Source organism: Contarinia nasturtii, unplaced genomic scaffold (genome assembly GCF_009176525.2).
Source record: "Contarinia nasturtii isolate CC-2019 unplaced genomic scaffold, AAFC_CNas_1.1 Cnas_scaffold_493, whole genome shotgun sequence".
Lineage (NCBI taxonomy): Eukaryota > Metazoa > Arthropoda > Insecta > Diptera > Cecidomyiidae > Contarinia > Contarinia nasturtii.
The window spans coordinates 2,762,841-2,778,965 of record NW_022197846.1 but is presented as its reverse complement, the minus strand read 5'-3'; the positions used below and the strand labels follow the sequence as shown (position 1 = coordinate 2,778,965).

The window sequence follows — 16,125 nt, the reverse complement described above, 5'->3', positions numbered from 1 at the left end:
AAATAACAAAGAGCAAATTGTACAGCACCAAAGCACCAACATTCAGTAGAAATGGTGCCCCCGTTTGTGTGTTATTGCACATATACATATCTACTTAGCGTATTGCACAGATGGTTGATCGTGTGCCCAGCATACAAACAAAATATTATTAGGTGATTAAACCCACCGATGATGCTGACACGGTGACGGCAATATAACAATAAACTTCTCGGCTCGCAATTTTCTTCAACAAAAACATTTTTTCTCCACTTTCAACTAATACTTTGGGTGTATGTGATAAGCCCAGAATGTTTTTTTTTCTTCGAAATATAAGAGAGAGAGAGAGAGAAAAAAACTACCATGTTGTTTTCTCTCAATTTCTTATTCAAATAGAAAACAGATCAATTGTTTATCTTGGAAACACGATTCTTGCGTAATTATAACAAATAATAATTATTTCACAAAGAATTTGAACGCTTCTCTGTGTGTCGTATTATTTTTTATTTTTTTTTTTGGCTACGAATTGGCAATATTAATTATTGTTTATATGCATGTAAGGAACAATAAAATATAGAGAAACTTTACCGTTCAGCTGATTCGAATCGGTAGCATTAAATTTATACCGTCAAAGCTAGTGATAGTGACAACAAGTGCTTAAGACCTCCGGTCCGATATTCGAATCAAGCCAGGAACGAAAAAGAAGTGGAACGAATTTTGTGATGTCATCGGTGTTTATTGTTGTCGTTCTGTGTGTTATGTGATTTAAACAAAAAATTGAATTGGTCGCGCTATTTTTCACGCTTTTTAGCAGTAAAATTGTCATTCGCTTACCATTTTTCACCGAGTGATTTACCGATTGCGTCACGGCAGCTTGCCGAATTTCATTCGTTTTGGTCCTTCTTTCACCGCACCACCGAAACAAACTCGCTACAATTCTATGCACCGTTCGAACTAACTTGATGCATCAAATATTTTAGTGACAAATTTCGATTTTATCGACGAAGGCAGAAAGTTTTTATTTGCAAAAAAAAAAAAAAAAAAAACAGAAGAGAAATAGAGAAATATGGTTGATTTCGACAAGTTTTTATAAATTTTCGTCGAGCCGGCATGAGCGTTAGCTTCATTTCCATAAGAAAATCGAAGACGAAAATTTGTAAACTCATACCGAGCGATATCGTGTGTGAAATCGAAAAGTAAAACAAACAATTTAAGCAATAATATTGAAGATTTGCCTTTTATTTACAATTTTAACTCCAAGCAATACAATAAAAGGCGGCCTCACAACAGACAACAAACTTTCAAAAGTAATTGTGTGCATGTGTGTGTGCGCTAGCGCGCTTAAGCCGTGTAAAATATACTTTTATCAAATGTTAAATCGTGACGCGTGCCACAACTTAATAATCAATTTTCCCTGAAATTGATATTAATATTCATCCCTTCGATATAAACGTAGATCGGGTGAGAGTCAAAAATGTTGATGCGCCAAGAAGCCATATTATAAATTATTTTCCCACTTCGTCAAATGATTTTTCCATACGGTTTTCTTTTTTTTCATCAGTAAATAATTGTAATCGTTGTGTCATCAATAGACCAGTGCATCGTATTGTTTAAAAAAACTGGTTCAATGCAAAGTATCATACAGATTACGACGATATCAACAGTCGCAACAAAAGGATCAAATAAAATTGAAAAGTATGCTCGCGATACTCGGTAGAAGTATATGTGATGCAAACAGTGATGAGTGTGTGAACGCGTTTCGGGCTGTTTTTGTTGTTGTTGTTTTCATTGTTGACAAACAATACAACTATTTGTTTACACTTTAATTGTTAGCCGTATAATGTGTATCATTTTATGTGAACGTTTCGATTTTGATATTATCAAATGACTCTGCATGCAGAAGAGATATAAACACACGGTGAGAGAGAAAAACTACAGTGATTTTTATCTGTTACACACGTTACAATGAAAACAATATCGATATAAGGAAAACAAAACAGAGAAGGAAGTAAAAGTGAAAAACGAGTAGAACAACAAAAAAAAAACATTAAAAAAATTCACACGAATTCGCATCAATTTGGGCGCCGAGCTATGCACATGAATAAGCTTTTCCGAATCGTTCATCGTCCGGTATGATATTGGTTGTCATTATTATGCGACTGATTGTCGCCGGTCCAATTTCACCGATTAAATACCTTCTCCTTTTCAGATAATTTCAATTGATTTCCAAATGAGCGATTCATTGTTGGCGCCGTCGTTGTCATCGTCAGCAGCAACAACATCAGTATCATTATTACAAAAGAGTCTGATCTCGAATTGGCGCCTTTTGATGTTTCGACACATTCATAAGGTGATATTCCTGAAAATCTATATTAAATAAAAATACGACGTGTGCCGTGCCGCCTTCCGAAGATCAAAAAATGTAAGCCCTTTTTTTATATTTTTCATTTTATGCTCATTGAAACAATAGATTAAATCGCGTGGGGTGAACTTCGTCTCTCTCGCTCTCCTTCACTCTATGTGTGCTCTCTGCTCATATACATATATAATGCCGATTGGTTGTGTGTATCACACGGTGATATTATACGTGCAAATTCAGATATATGTTAATAGCGTATGCATAGTAAACATTGTAACGTGCCATGGTTTTGTATCTTTAGAAATTCACTAGCTCACTCGGTCCGTTTACTCCTCAGCTCACCAGGTGGTAAAATGTCAAATTATTCAAACCGTGTTTCACTTTGTGTTCGTGTGTGAAAACTTGTGAGCGCGAACAGCAACAAAAACGATCCGAATATCGAAGTAGCAAATAGCATCCTTCTGGGGTTGGCACGGATGGATTTGTGAGTTGCTCATTCTTTGCAATGCTCTATCTGTGACTTGATGTTGTTCGTTTGCTCCCTGGATCTTCCTGCCTGTATGTGTTGAATATTTGAAATGGTATTCGCAAGGCTTAACCTTATGTGCTGTTTCGTTTATTCTGCATAGAGAAATTTATTGTTTGGCGTTGTCATCGTAAATACACTGGCATCGCATTCTAAACATCGATCACTCACTTAATCTGTGCATTTGTGTTTCGTTGTTTTTCCACTTCCGTTTCTTTTTCTCATCAAGACACACAAGTTTCATCGTCGTCTTCGTATATGTCTCTTTCATTGCAAAATGCAAAAAAAAAAAAGAAATATTGAAGAAAATCAATTTTCAATCGTGTATACCTTCTTGATCCTTTATTTTTCTTTTATTGAGATCTTGATATTTCATTGAAAATTCATTTTAACCGAACCAATGATGTGTGATGCACGCAAACATTGCGCAATTTTATACGAGAATGTTTGCACTGAGAAAGCCCAATCGAATATCGAATCTGTTTGGCCTCGAATCGACTCATGAATGGCGGATTAGCCAGCATGAAAAAGTCTATTGAGATAATATAAATACAAATACGGTGGGCTAAATCTCTCAGTTAAATATGGTATTTTATCCAGAAGCGCGCGTTCGCTCACCCTCTTTATTTACAATTAAACAGAGCGAATGAGAGACGAAACGGAATATACAAAAAAAGGTGGAATTATCTAGTGTCTTTAAACAATGGTACGTTTATCCTGTGAAGATTAAATTCGGTTGCTCATAATAATCCCTTCTTTTCGCTCTTTTTCACTTTCAAATCATGTACATCGAGTGCGGTGGTTTGCTTACGTTGTGGAACGTCGTCAGTATACAACCGTCGGGCAAAATCTCTCAACAATGTCGAAAATATGTCCATTTCTATATCGAACCGAAGATGACTGCATACAATGGTTTAAATAGAATGGAATTTACTATATGAGCGCGCGTAAATATAAGGGGGGTCGTTCAATTGATCATATCAATCTGGAGCAGAAGCAAAACAAAATGCATCACATTGGATCCAAGCCAATGGAATGAGACAAAAAACATGTCTCAGTGAGTTAAAAGAGCATAAAATATTACACAGATGAAAATTGCAATGCTACCGTTATGTAGACAAAAAAAAACGATTGCTTTCATGTTTTTACACTTGTGAGCAAAGCGAGCGAGCGAGAGAGAGATAGAGAGAGAGGAGGAAAAGAGAGTGAAAAAATCCCAAACTCGCATTCTCGCAAACTCTTGAGTGCTAATGTACATAAAACATAGTTAAACGATATGTACAGAGTGCACTAGAAGTTTCAGTCAAGCGCAATCATCAATATTCTCGTGCTTGCAAGCGGTTTTATGCGGACTCTTGTTTTTTTTTTTTTGTTCATAACTTTTATTTTTGCATTTGAATCCAAATATTTATTCTATTTTCGAGTTTAACCCCAACTAATTGGCCTTCTTGGTGGTAGTTTATTATTTTTGTTGTCGACTCTTGTTGATCAAGTACTTGAAGAGCATAGAGAGAGAGAGTGCGTGTAAAAAAGGCACAAAAAAAACTCTCTTCCGAAAACGAATTGAGCATATGAGTTATTGAATGTAAAATGACATATGTATGAATGGGAATATAATGGTTGCGCGCATCCCTATTCAAATATTCGTGTGTTCAAGTGCGTTATTACACTAAAATAAACTAATATCTCGATGAGATGCAGTAAATGCATTTAAAATTGTGGTTACACTTTTTTAAAATCGTAGCGTAGAGCACAAAACGAGTTGAAATTTACATAGTTTCTACGAAGCATGTTCAAAATCCACTGAAGTCAGATTATATGGCCATGCACTTTGAAAATGCATAGAAAAAATCGAACGAGAGAAAGGTATGTGTTGAATTCTGTAATGTAATTCACGTCATCAATGATATAAAATGCATTCTTTAATTTCTCTATCTGTCTTTCACCTTTTGAATCCTATCACAATGTATTGCTGTGTTTGAAGCGCGCAGATGTTCGAGTTAATGTTGTGCTGTACTTGAGAATCAAGTATATGTAATGATTTGTCTCTGTTGGTTTTTTTGTGAGTTTGCCTCTATTACTTTTGTTCCACAGGATTGTTCTCTGTGTGATGAGAACCGAGTGTTTTTTTCTTTCTTCTATTTATTTCATGCGTTTTGATTGTATTTAACTGGTAATTATTTTATGGCGAACATCTGTATTGAAAGGTAATTTTATCATTTTCGAATTTTGAGAGAGCCAATTTTGAAGCTATCATTTACCGACGACCTGCTGTGTCGTTTACAGAACGTTATAGATAACAAAAAATGTTTTAAATATTTAAACACTGTAAATAAGACACACTTATTTGCGTGCATTTTCGTCATAGGCACATTATGTTTTTTTTTCTTCTCTCGGTACGACAAAAATGTCTCGTGTTGTTTTTTTTTTCTATGCCAATGAAATTCCATTTTGGTCAAAATTTTCTATTCAAAACAAAATTCGATGGTTTTTTTCCGATTGAAATAATTTTTATTTCATTTGTTATTGCTTTATCAAATTGAGCAATATTATTGAGAAAGGGAGAGAGAGAGAGAGAGAGAGAGAGAGAGAGAGAGAGAGAGAGAGAGGAAGAGAGAGTGAAAATTCCCGTAAACTATTCGCTTTGGTTTTTATTTAAACAGCAAAACGTGATACACGCTTATGAAAATCCATGGCACGTGAACATTAAGCGGTGTTTAAATGCCGCATAAATGACTGGGAAACGTTGCGTTGAAAAGCACATGAATTAAAAGTAACAAAATATTCATTTATGAATTTATACATGTGTATATGATGTGTTTTTGTGCATCATATAGTTTGATTTATTTGTCCGAAAGGAGGCCGCGAGAGCGAGAGAGAGAGAAAGAAAAGAAGACAAAAAAAATGATTAAACTGCAGTGGAAAAAGGCGTATGTATATTAAATTGGGATCACTTTTCCGCAATATCTAATCTATCGACGTAGATCGTATCGTTGGGCCAACACGTGTCGATTCACAAATAGCGAAACTTCAATGAAAATAAACAATGACGAGTAGCAAAACGAATAAGAGATGTATAATGTGAGACGAACTGAATACAAAAACCATAGAAACATGAAATATTTTAACTATTCGGGTGAAAGACGCGCACGTAGTGCATACGCACACCACTTGTTTGTTTACCGGCAAAAAAAAAAAAAAAAACAAATAATATAGATACAATAAAGCATATATGTGTCGATAAACTCGACGGAGCCGAATGCAGTGATAAATGTCCAATGGCATTGTTCATGTATTTTCACTCTTCCTATCTCTTTCACTCTTCGGCATTCGCTCTCAATTTAATCGGCCATATGAATATTGAATCAAGCGGTGGTGCGAGAATTGTTAAATAGGCAATTGATTTCATTGTATCTATTTTATGGTCATGACATTTGATATGGTGGGAATATTCTCGAATTTCAAACGTATGCAATTGACTTTGCAACTTTGTTTGGCTTGCTATCTGTTGATACATTCAACTGGCGGTGTATGACACTTTTTCGCAGGAACTTAATTAATTTGATATGAATATTCAAACTTATAAATGTCGGTGTGAATAAAATGTCTGAATAATGATGAGTATTTGAATATTATAATGACTAATCAGAAGTGTTTAGATCGATCACGTCTTAAACCATTTCGAAATGACGATGTATGTTTTGACAATAATAATTATCAATTGACTATTTGTATTTAAATATCAAACCAATCCAGACAGAAAAAAACAGTCTATGTCTTATGTTCGCTGGTTGTAAAAACAGAGCGCAATTATGCAGTTTATACGTCGTTCTTTCATAATACGGTTCACATATTGCAATTTTATTGTTGATTTTATGTTGTTGGTTGCTTTCAATCGATTCGATTGTTTGGATTTGCAGAGACACGGAAATTTGTTTTGGTTTTTGGTTTTTCGACACACAAACGCACGCAAGTTCACAACTTATCCTTTTTATGGTTGATGTGCACATTGTAAATACAGTTATGCCAATTGAATGTGAATATATAGGGTCGATTGTTTTTATATATTGTTTTTTTTTGTCTGAATTTCAATTGAAATGTTTGACCGAATGCAAAAGATGCAGTGCAAACTGTGAGAAATTGTACGAAATGAAAATTCAATCGGCCCTAATTGTCATCCACCTAACATACATCCTAAATAAATATAAAACTATACTGTTTTGTAAACAGATAAACTTCGAAATGGCAAACTAATTATTTGAAATTGTGCACGTTGTTATTGGAGGTGGTACATGTGTGTATTGTCGCCGTCGTGTTGTCTTTTGCCAGTCTCGCATCAAACGATGCGCCAGAGTCTATTTATGTTGACTTATTTATGGCAATGTGAATGGTGCCTTTGATGCGTATATAATGTGCGTGTGTGTATGCATGACATTTTTCCTCGATATCTCACATGATGATGTTGTCGCCCGTATTTGAAGAAAAACCGTGATTTTGTTTTTGATATAAACAAAAACCATAAAAGCAGTGATTTTATGATTCTTTTGCCTTATTTTCGGTGTCCGATCCCAGGACAGCCACAGTGTGTGTGTGTGTGTCTTTTTTACAACTGGATTGTTTACATTGATCCCTATGGCCGTTGGCGGTGTCGATGTGCAAAATACCAAATTCACTTCTGTCCGCGTGCGCCAAAAAAAAATGTCAAAGTTCGAGTAAATAAAATTTGTACAATGTTTGGAGGCTCGTTGTATTTCACAATTTTGAATGAAATTGCTTCGTTTAACGGGGTGACCATTCTTGTCATAGTTTCAATTTGCAAACCGAAGCTTCATACTAAATTCAATGTCAATGCGGTTTATTCAGTTATGGTTACTATCTTTGTAAACCATAATACCCCCACATATTATCATTGAAATCTCTCCCGAGAAAGAGCCGTGTTGATATTTGTTAAATTCGCATGTAAATTCTATGGGATGAAAAGGTGTTTAAATAAACTGATACTAAATTATTGTTTTATGTTCGTTTTGCATATTGGAGATTTGGCTCAACCGGCTTATTTTGTATTTGTAAATCTCAATGAGATTCTCCATCTCGTACTCTCCACGCGCTTTTTTATCGAAATAAAAATGGACAGCGTAGAGTGCTTGCGGTCTTTAGTGTGTTTTATGGTTTTCTCATTTCCAAGTGAAAAGTAATACAACGTTTGCTCGATTTTTATTGGAAAGTTCTCTGGAGAAATGTTTCACTTCTTTGTGAACAAAATTAACATAAATAAAAAATAAAATTATAAAACACATTCTCCCTTTCCAGATTTCACCAAACGAAGTTGCTCGTACTAGTACGCATTTTCCATCTCACCGATGCAACTTTTTTTTGGCTCCTCGCACAGTCCGACTATGATAGTTTTATAAAAAAAACTCTTTTTTATTAGCATTTTAAAACTATGACACGTGTATGAATCATAATAAAATCTTATATCCATGGCATGGTATTCGGTGCTGGTGTTTTGTGTGTCTTAAAATATGCATTTAACTCAATTTGGTTGGTCATAATTTCTGCCTGTGTTTACATGTATCGCGGTGAGTATATTAAGCTCTCGCTCGTGCACATTAACATTTAGCACTATATTAAAGAAGAACATCACATTGGAGCGGCGATGAAGAAAAAACCCCGAGCGCACTGTAATCCATGCATTAAATTATGGTGGCTGGGGAAAAAAGCGCTAGTTTCCATATCGCGACTTGATGCAAGTCAGTGCGACCAAAGTACTTCATTTGCATTTAATATCGATAAATATACTAGATCAATTACCCACATACACATGCTAAGAAAGTATATTTGATTGACTCGAGTTTAAAAAAAAAAGTGGCACGAATGTGGTGATATTAAGGAAAGCATAATACTTGCTTGATATATGGCTGTTTATACGGTTGATGTTAGTTTAAATATTTGTAATAAAATCCATGGAAAAGTAACGATGAGGCGACTAGAAGCACATACAGTGCCACCAAATAACGTTTTCAACCAGTAAATTGGTGTAAATATTTGTTTATCTCGCAAATGTAGAGTTAAAAAAACCAAAAAAAAACGAAACTTGTGCATCGTCTGGTCTCATTGCGTGCGACAGACCAATATTTTTTCTTATATCTTTCATTGTCAATGTTTACAGTACAATTGCTTGGAACATTTCTTGTTCGCATCTTTCTTTGTCTCCTGCTTTGCATTTGCCTAACTTTTGATTTCATTCTTCATTTGATGTCGCACACACACGCACTTATGCGTGGACCATTTCTGTTTGGTTTTCGGTATTGTTTATAATTTAGGCTATATTGGCTGAAAATTTCGATTCGTTATTTACATTCGTCGTGAACAGCATTTGTAATAAAAGTTAGCAGGAAAAAAACATTTCACGATATTATATGTTGTCGATATGAAATGAGATTGCATAATTTCTTTTCATAAATGCGTGTCTTTCGCTCAAATAAAACAAAACAAAGCACAAAAACACACACACGAATTGTATTTGTTCAATCGATGTGTATTTTCATTCGTATGACCGTATCAGGCTTTTTTTAATTTTATGTAAGCGCTTTGGCATGCGCCGACAAATTAAATGAAATTATTTATTGGATAGTGATAATGGTAAATGTCAATATTGTTGAGACAATAATAATGAACAAAGAGACGAGAAATGGAGAGCGAAAAAGAGTACGATGCCAAATGTGTGTATTTTATGATGTCGCGGTCAAATGTAATATTCCAATTAATTTCCAATTCTAATGAAAACGAAGAAGAACGTACAATGAAAGCGCCGATATCATTTCTTCATTTATTGCAAATAACAATAATCAACAAACATGACATTCATTTTTAATTAATGCTCATGTGAAATTTCTAATTCAATATATATTTTTTCTTTCTCAATAAAAATCGATCGATCCAGGCCATGGAAACCGATATGAAATTATTTTAATCGACCAGTTTTTTTTGTTGTCTTCCCAAAATACCGATTTTCACATTTTGATGAAATGTTCGGTGTTCGCTTGTTATGACGTCGAAATTTATATTTGGAAAAAGGTCGAACCCAAATGTTTTAAAGCTATTAGAATTAATCGGCAAAGTTATTTAAGCAAAACAGAAAAAATGTCCACAATTTTATCGCTTTCGACCGATTTTTTCTTTGTCTCTTTTCATTCGACTTATCTACACGGAATTTTCATCCAATGTCAAGACGAAAAGAAAACAAGCATTCCAAGAAGTGGAAATTCACTTTGCCAAGTGCCAAAGAAGAACATTTATTTATGATATGTTTATATGACCTGTTAGTAGCGAATGGGAACAATAAAAATGTTGAAAATATTTTAACATACACACATAAATGGACAAGATGCAATAAGAATGGATTTTATGAACAATGATTATGACGGCAACAATCTTATATGATATAGCCTTTAAATGTTATATATCATGCTGAAAAGTGATAGGTGTTTTATCGGTTAATTCTTTATATTTTTATTTCTGCATTCATACATTTATGCTCTCGATGATAAAACATTTTATGCTCTTTATACGTACAATTAAATTTTGCGGCTGATTGGTCGTGTGTGTGTGTGTGTGTGTGGTGATTTTGATGGAATAACATCATGAAATAGCGCGCGGCAAGTTCGTATTTAACCATAAGATTGTTAGCATTTTAACCTTTTGCTACAGAAAATAATCATCGAAAATTGGAACGAAGTTGAGAGAGCGAGAAAGAAAGTGATAGAGGGAGAAAGAGCGAAGATCTTTACAACTTGAGCCTAAGCTATCTCTGATGTGATTTCATTGTTCTCATTTATTGTCGTTGGAATTTCTTGGTCTCTTATTTTATATTTCCTTTGCTCTTTTTTCTTCTTCTCTACAACGAGTGAAGACTCCTTGCGAATTTTATGTTCTCTACTGAATCTGCTATATACTGCGCTTTATGTACTTCTCTTCCGTGGAAAATGTCGTCGATTTTCTGAAGTCTTGAAATAAAAGGGAAAACCTCTCTCTCTCTCTGTCTCCGTCTCTCATTGAATTTTGCCATAATATTTTCAATATATTCACTTAAAACTCATAGAGTACGTAATATTGGTGTTTGTGTGTTGTTGATTCTCTCCTGGCTGTTTTTTTTTGTTGTCGTTATCGGGCCTCAAAAACTTTGGTACATCTTCTCTGTGTGTTGAGATGTGTGATGTGAAGAGGAATGATGAGTAGAAAATAGCGTGCAAATTTTTTTTTTCCAACATGTGATTTAAGTTTTTTTTTTCTCGAATGGTTTTCTATTACAGCTTAAAGAAAACAGGGGAAACGAGCACCAATCACAGAGGCCACGGTAGGAGGAGCAAACGCGTTCATGTGATTTCATTTATTGTTGTTGTTCATTGAAACGTACACCAGTATACGAGGCCAAGCGAATGTAATAGCAGCACTGATAATTCGACGGAAGAATCAAACGGACATGCGCGCGCATATCAAACAATATCCAGAAAGAACCTCAACAAATATACACACGCATGCATCACACATCATACCACAGCGTACAACCATCATCACCACCACCACTACTACTGCCACTACTACTGCTGCTATCAAAATCGTTACCAACAAATATGTGCATGTGATGTATCGTATATTGAATCGTAAGCGATCTGTACTGTTTTGACGAGTGGCTCGTAGAATGCATGACGAGTTTTCTTTTTTCGTTATTTGGACAGTTTTAACGTTGTTGTAATTCAAAATCGTACTCATACTGTTTCGAACCATTCTTGCGCTCGGTTTTGTTTGTTATTCGTTCCGTTTGTAGATCGCTCTAGATTGGTGTTTGCGGTGCCAACTATATATACTATATATTTAAACGCGGTATTTGGATTTCGGTGGATTCTGTTTTTATTCTTGAAAATATCAACGGAAAAACGTGTCACAATATTTATACTATGTTTTCGTTTATTTTGTGGTAATTTTTCTCGAAAAAAAAAAGAAGATCGAAATAAACAAATAACAGATTATTATGTATAAAAAGAGAGATAAAAACAATTGACCAACCAATTGATTTCTGGACAAATTGTGTTTGTTTGTGTATTTTTTGAAGTGTTGAAACGAAGACTTTTACCTTCATTCAATAGAAAAGAATATAGTAACACACACAAGTTAGTGTTTGACAAACGTTAAAAAAAATATAAGTGCGAAAACGAAATAGACTAGAAGAAATGTTGGAATTCTTTCATCCGCCAAACATTAACCAACAATCTGAATTGATGCAAGGACATCCGGAAAATATATCAACAACAATGCCGTGTCACGAACGAACCGGTAAGTTATGCGTAACTCTGTGTTTATATTATGAACACTGATACGAATTTAATCGATAGCTTTTGGTATTGTTGGTTTTATTTTTGTTTATGGTCGCAAATTACATCCTCTCTTGAAAACAAAAAATGAATTGTCGGGTTGCAATAAATTTATTTTGTTGCAAGAAAAATATTTCATTCATTGTTTGCTCTTTGCCCATTGGCACCATTTGATACGAATCGATCATATTCAAATAATTGTGCCAATGTTTCCACGCGCAATCATAGATAAGTACAATAACACGAAATTCCAAAAGAAAGAGTTAAAGACAAAAGAGAACAAATCCAGCTCATGATTATGTTTTTTTTTTTTATTCATGAAAATCAATAATTTGCCGATAAACCCGACATAAATAAATACAATGTTTGAAGTGATAAGATAGAGTTATCAATGATTTATTGTTAGTTTTGCCGCCGGTTTCTTTTACATTTCTATTTTTGTGTTGGAAAATGCACATTTTCACGAGGATGGAATCGAACCATTGAACATTTGTAACTTCGACATTGAATTTTTTGTAACATCAACATTTCCCAGCCGGATTGCTTAAAATATTGATATTTAATGTAATGCCATTTGTTTGTTGCCTTAATTTAGGATTAGGTGCTGTAAAATGCGAAAAAACTTATGAACTATGCGAGGGTTGCGGTCAAAAAATCCACGACAGATATCTTATGCGAGTAGGTGATGCAAGTTGGCACGAACAGTGTTTATCGTGTTGCGTTTGCGGTGTACCACTAGACCATTCTTGTTATGTGCGAAATTCAAAATTGTATTGCAAAACGGACTATGACCGGTAAGTTGATTACTATAGCCCATTTTTTGTTTAAATTATCTTTCGTATTTATGTTATTTTAGTTGTAGTTTTGAAACAATTTCGTCATTTTAAGGGATGATACTTAAAATTTGAAGAATTCAAAGCCGAATATTGTTGAATTCAACGACAATGTTGAAATATTTATTCGTTGAATATGAGGAATCCCTTGAGTTCTAAGTAATTCGATGATTCTTTTATTCAATGGTAACAATGCATTCAACAAACGCGTTGATTCGTTCAGATGTATTTTCAATGCAAAATAGCATTCTGACGCGGCTCGGCTAGATGAGTCGGGAAGATAGAGAGTGAGAGAGAAAACGATCAATGAATATATTCAACCAACTAAACCATTTAAATCATTATAACATTGAGAAATAGCTCGAAATATGTTGGATGTTTGTACAAACGAAAAAGACGAAGAATTTTTTTTCCAAGCATAAAATGTTAATATAGAAATCCGTTAAATTGGGACGAGAAATAAAAATGGGAAAAATATTTTGCATTTGAAATTTCGAGGCAAGCGTCTCGGTTTTTCAATCATACATCCTCGAAACATGTACCATAAAAATTTGTCTAGATTCGTATACTCATTCGGTATATTGTATAGAGAAAAAGTGCCAAGTGTGAGTGAACGTAGTGTTATTTGCCATTTGTATGCACATGATGTCGTTATATTGAGAGAAAATGTAGAAAGGAGATTTTCATTTTCAATATCCTACAGAATCAGAATTATTTCTCTTTTTTTGTAATTTTTTTTTCTTCTTCGACGACATTCCATTAAGTTAAACATCAAGTGTTGTCATCTTAAAATGCTGCTTCACATTCTGCACCGATAATTTTCGAAAATGAAATAAACACGAACAATTGAAGTGTCTTTGGCAAAAATCGAAAGATGAATCTCCGGTCTTTGGCACTCATTAAATGTAATTTGTAATACATTTTTTGCATACAAACTTCAAATATGACTGATTCAATTTCCACACAAATATCATAAAAATGCGATATAATTTTCTCACTGCTCTTTAAATTGCGCGGAAAATAATATAAGAAATTGGTTTTTTTTTATTTTAATTTCATCTAAGTGTAATATTTGGCTCGTGTTCATTGTTTTTTATGGTGTGTTATTCTCTTACAGAATGTTTTCCATCAAGTGTTTGCGATGCGGTGACCGAGTTCAGCCAAATGATATGGTGATGCGAGCGCAAAATTATGTATTTCATTTGACATGTTTTGTATGTTGTGTATGCTGTCAACCATTACAAAAGGGCGAACAATTTATATTGCGCGGTGGTCAATTGTTTTGCCGGCATGATTTTGAAAAAGATTTGTACTTATCGCAACATCATTGTCCGGACGATGAATTTTTAATGGATGATATGCGACCCAGAGACGGACGACGCGGACCAAAACGACCACGAACGATTTTAACATCGAGTCAACGTCGACAATTTAAAGCATCATTTGAAATGTCACCGAAACCATGCCGAAAAATTCGCGAAGCATTGGCCAAAGATACTGGTCTCAGTGTGCGAGTTGTACAGGTATGGTTTCAAAATCAACGTGCTAAAATGAAGAAAATTCAACGAAAATCGAAACAAGACGGTGATAAAACATCGGACAAAGATAGCTCCAAAGATGATAAAGGTATAGAATGAAAATATTTCATTTTAATTAATCCATAATATAATTAATTCAAACATTTTCTTTGATCGATTTGCACATTCCATTAGACTATTTGGGCAATTCAAATGACAGCTTTTGCAGTTCGGATATATCGTTGGATGGTAGCAATTTCGATAATTTAGACGAGGCCACATCGGATACATTGTCATTGCAAAATTTAGATTTGCATGCATCGCATATACACAATAATTTACTGGATGGGACAGCAAGCGCATCAAATACATCAAACATTGGCAATGTTAATCCAATTGATAAATTATATCTTATGCAAAATTCTTACTTTAATTCGGAACAATGAAATTTACTCGAATATGGTCGAAATCGAAAAGCGATCGAAAATGTAGCAAACATGCTGCTATGATTTCAATTAATATGGCATATTTAAATGCGATTTCTATTTCAATATGATTAACAAACAAACACGCACGTATGTAATTCCCTTTATTTTATATTGACTTCAATTCAACCAGGTATGCTTCCGTGGTATCATTGAAAAGATTATTATTAATTAAATTCGATTTGTAAATCGCAACAATTTGAAGAGGAAAAAAGATGGGGTTTTTTTCGAGTAAAAAAAAAGAAATTCTATATGTTAATTCTATACGCTAGCTTTATTAGCTTTGTTTTGACATCGTCAAAAGCATTAAATATATATTTACAATTTACATTTATGCAACTATATTTATTTTAGAATGGGTAACAAGAGAAAAATCAAAGACAAAAAATTATCGAATTTATTTGATTCAGTAGTGTATTTAATTAAAAAAAAAATCGAAAACTAACCGGACAGATGTGTGTAAATCGATTCATATTTTTGGGGGGTAAATTGAAGTTAAAACAAAAACAAAAAATTATTCAAACCCAAACGATCGACCATTCTGCATGTAGCTGTACCAACATGCGATGTAAGTATTTAAAAACAAACTTGACATCATGAATTAAATTGACGCAAAAGTAAAAGAACCATTGGAATTACTTACGCTGCTGTATATGGTCAATTCGCCAAAAAAAATTTTGGTCCGTTCCATTTATTTATTTATTTTTCCTCTCCAAAATCTAATTTTAAGAAAGAATCAGCAAATTCTATTAAAATTTTATACACTTCGAAAAATATGTATGATTGTGATTCACTCTAGTCATAATTCTTAATGACACAAAAAAAATGGGAATAACAATGAGAAAAAAACGTTAAAAATGTAAGACAATTTCCCAAAATGAAAACCAAAAAAATAAACAATAAATGAATGAAATCCTGTATAAATTATATATTGAAGTTATTTAAATCATTGATTTGACTAGGAATTAAACGATAAAAAAAGAGAAAATACAAATATTTAATTGAAAAATAAATGCAACACAAAATGCGCATATATTCTGTAGATTTGGTAATGGACA

General features: G+C 33.8%; 1 protein-coding gene across 1 annotated transcript; it reads left to right on the top strand.

Annotated features, from left to right (window-relative positions):
- The first annotated feature begins 1,759 nt into the window (after positions 1-1,759).
- On the top strand, positions 1,760-16,118 carry LOC116339266 (LIM homeobox transcription factor 1-beta.1). The gene is made up of 5 exons (XM_031765042.1): positions 1,760-2,398; positions 11,174-12,194; positions 12,828-13,026; positions 14,183-14,691; positions 14,778-16,118. The coding sequence occupies exons 2-5, from the start codon at positions 12,092-12,094 to the stop codon at positions 15,026-15,028; spliced, it is 1,062 nt and encodes a 353-aa protein (XP_031620902.1). The 5' UTR covers positions 1,760-2,398; positions 11,174-12,091; the 3' UTR covers positions 15,029-16,118.
- Positions 16,119-16,125: the final 7 nt, after the last annotated feature.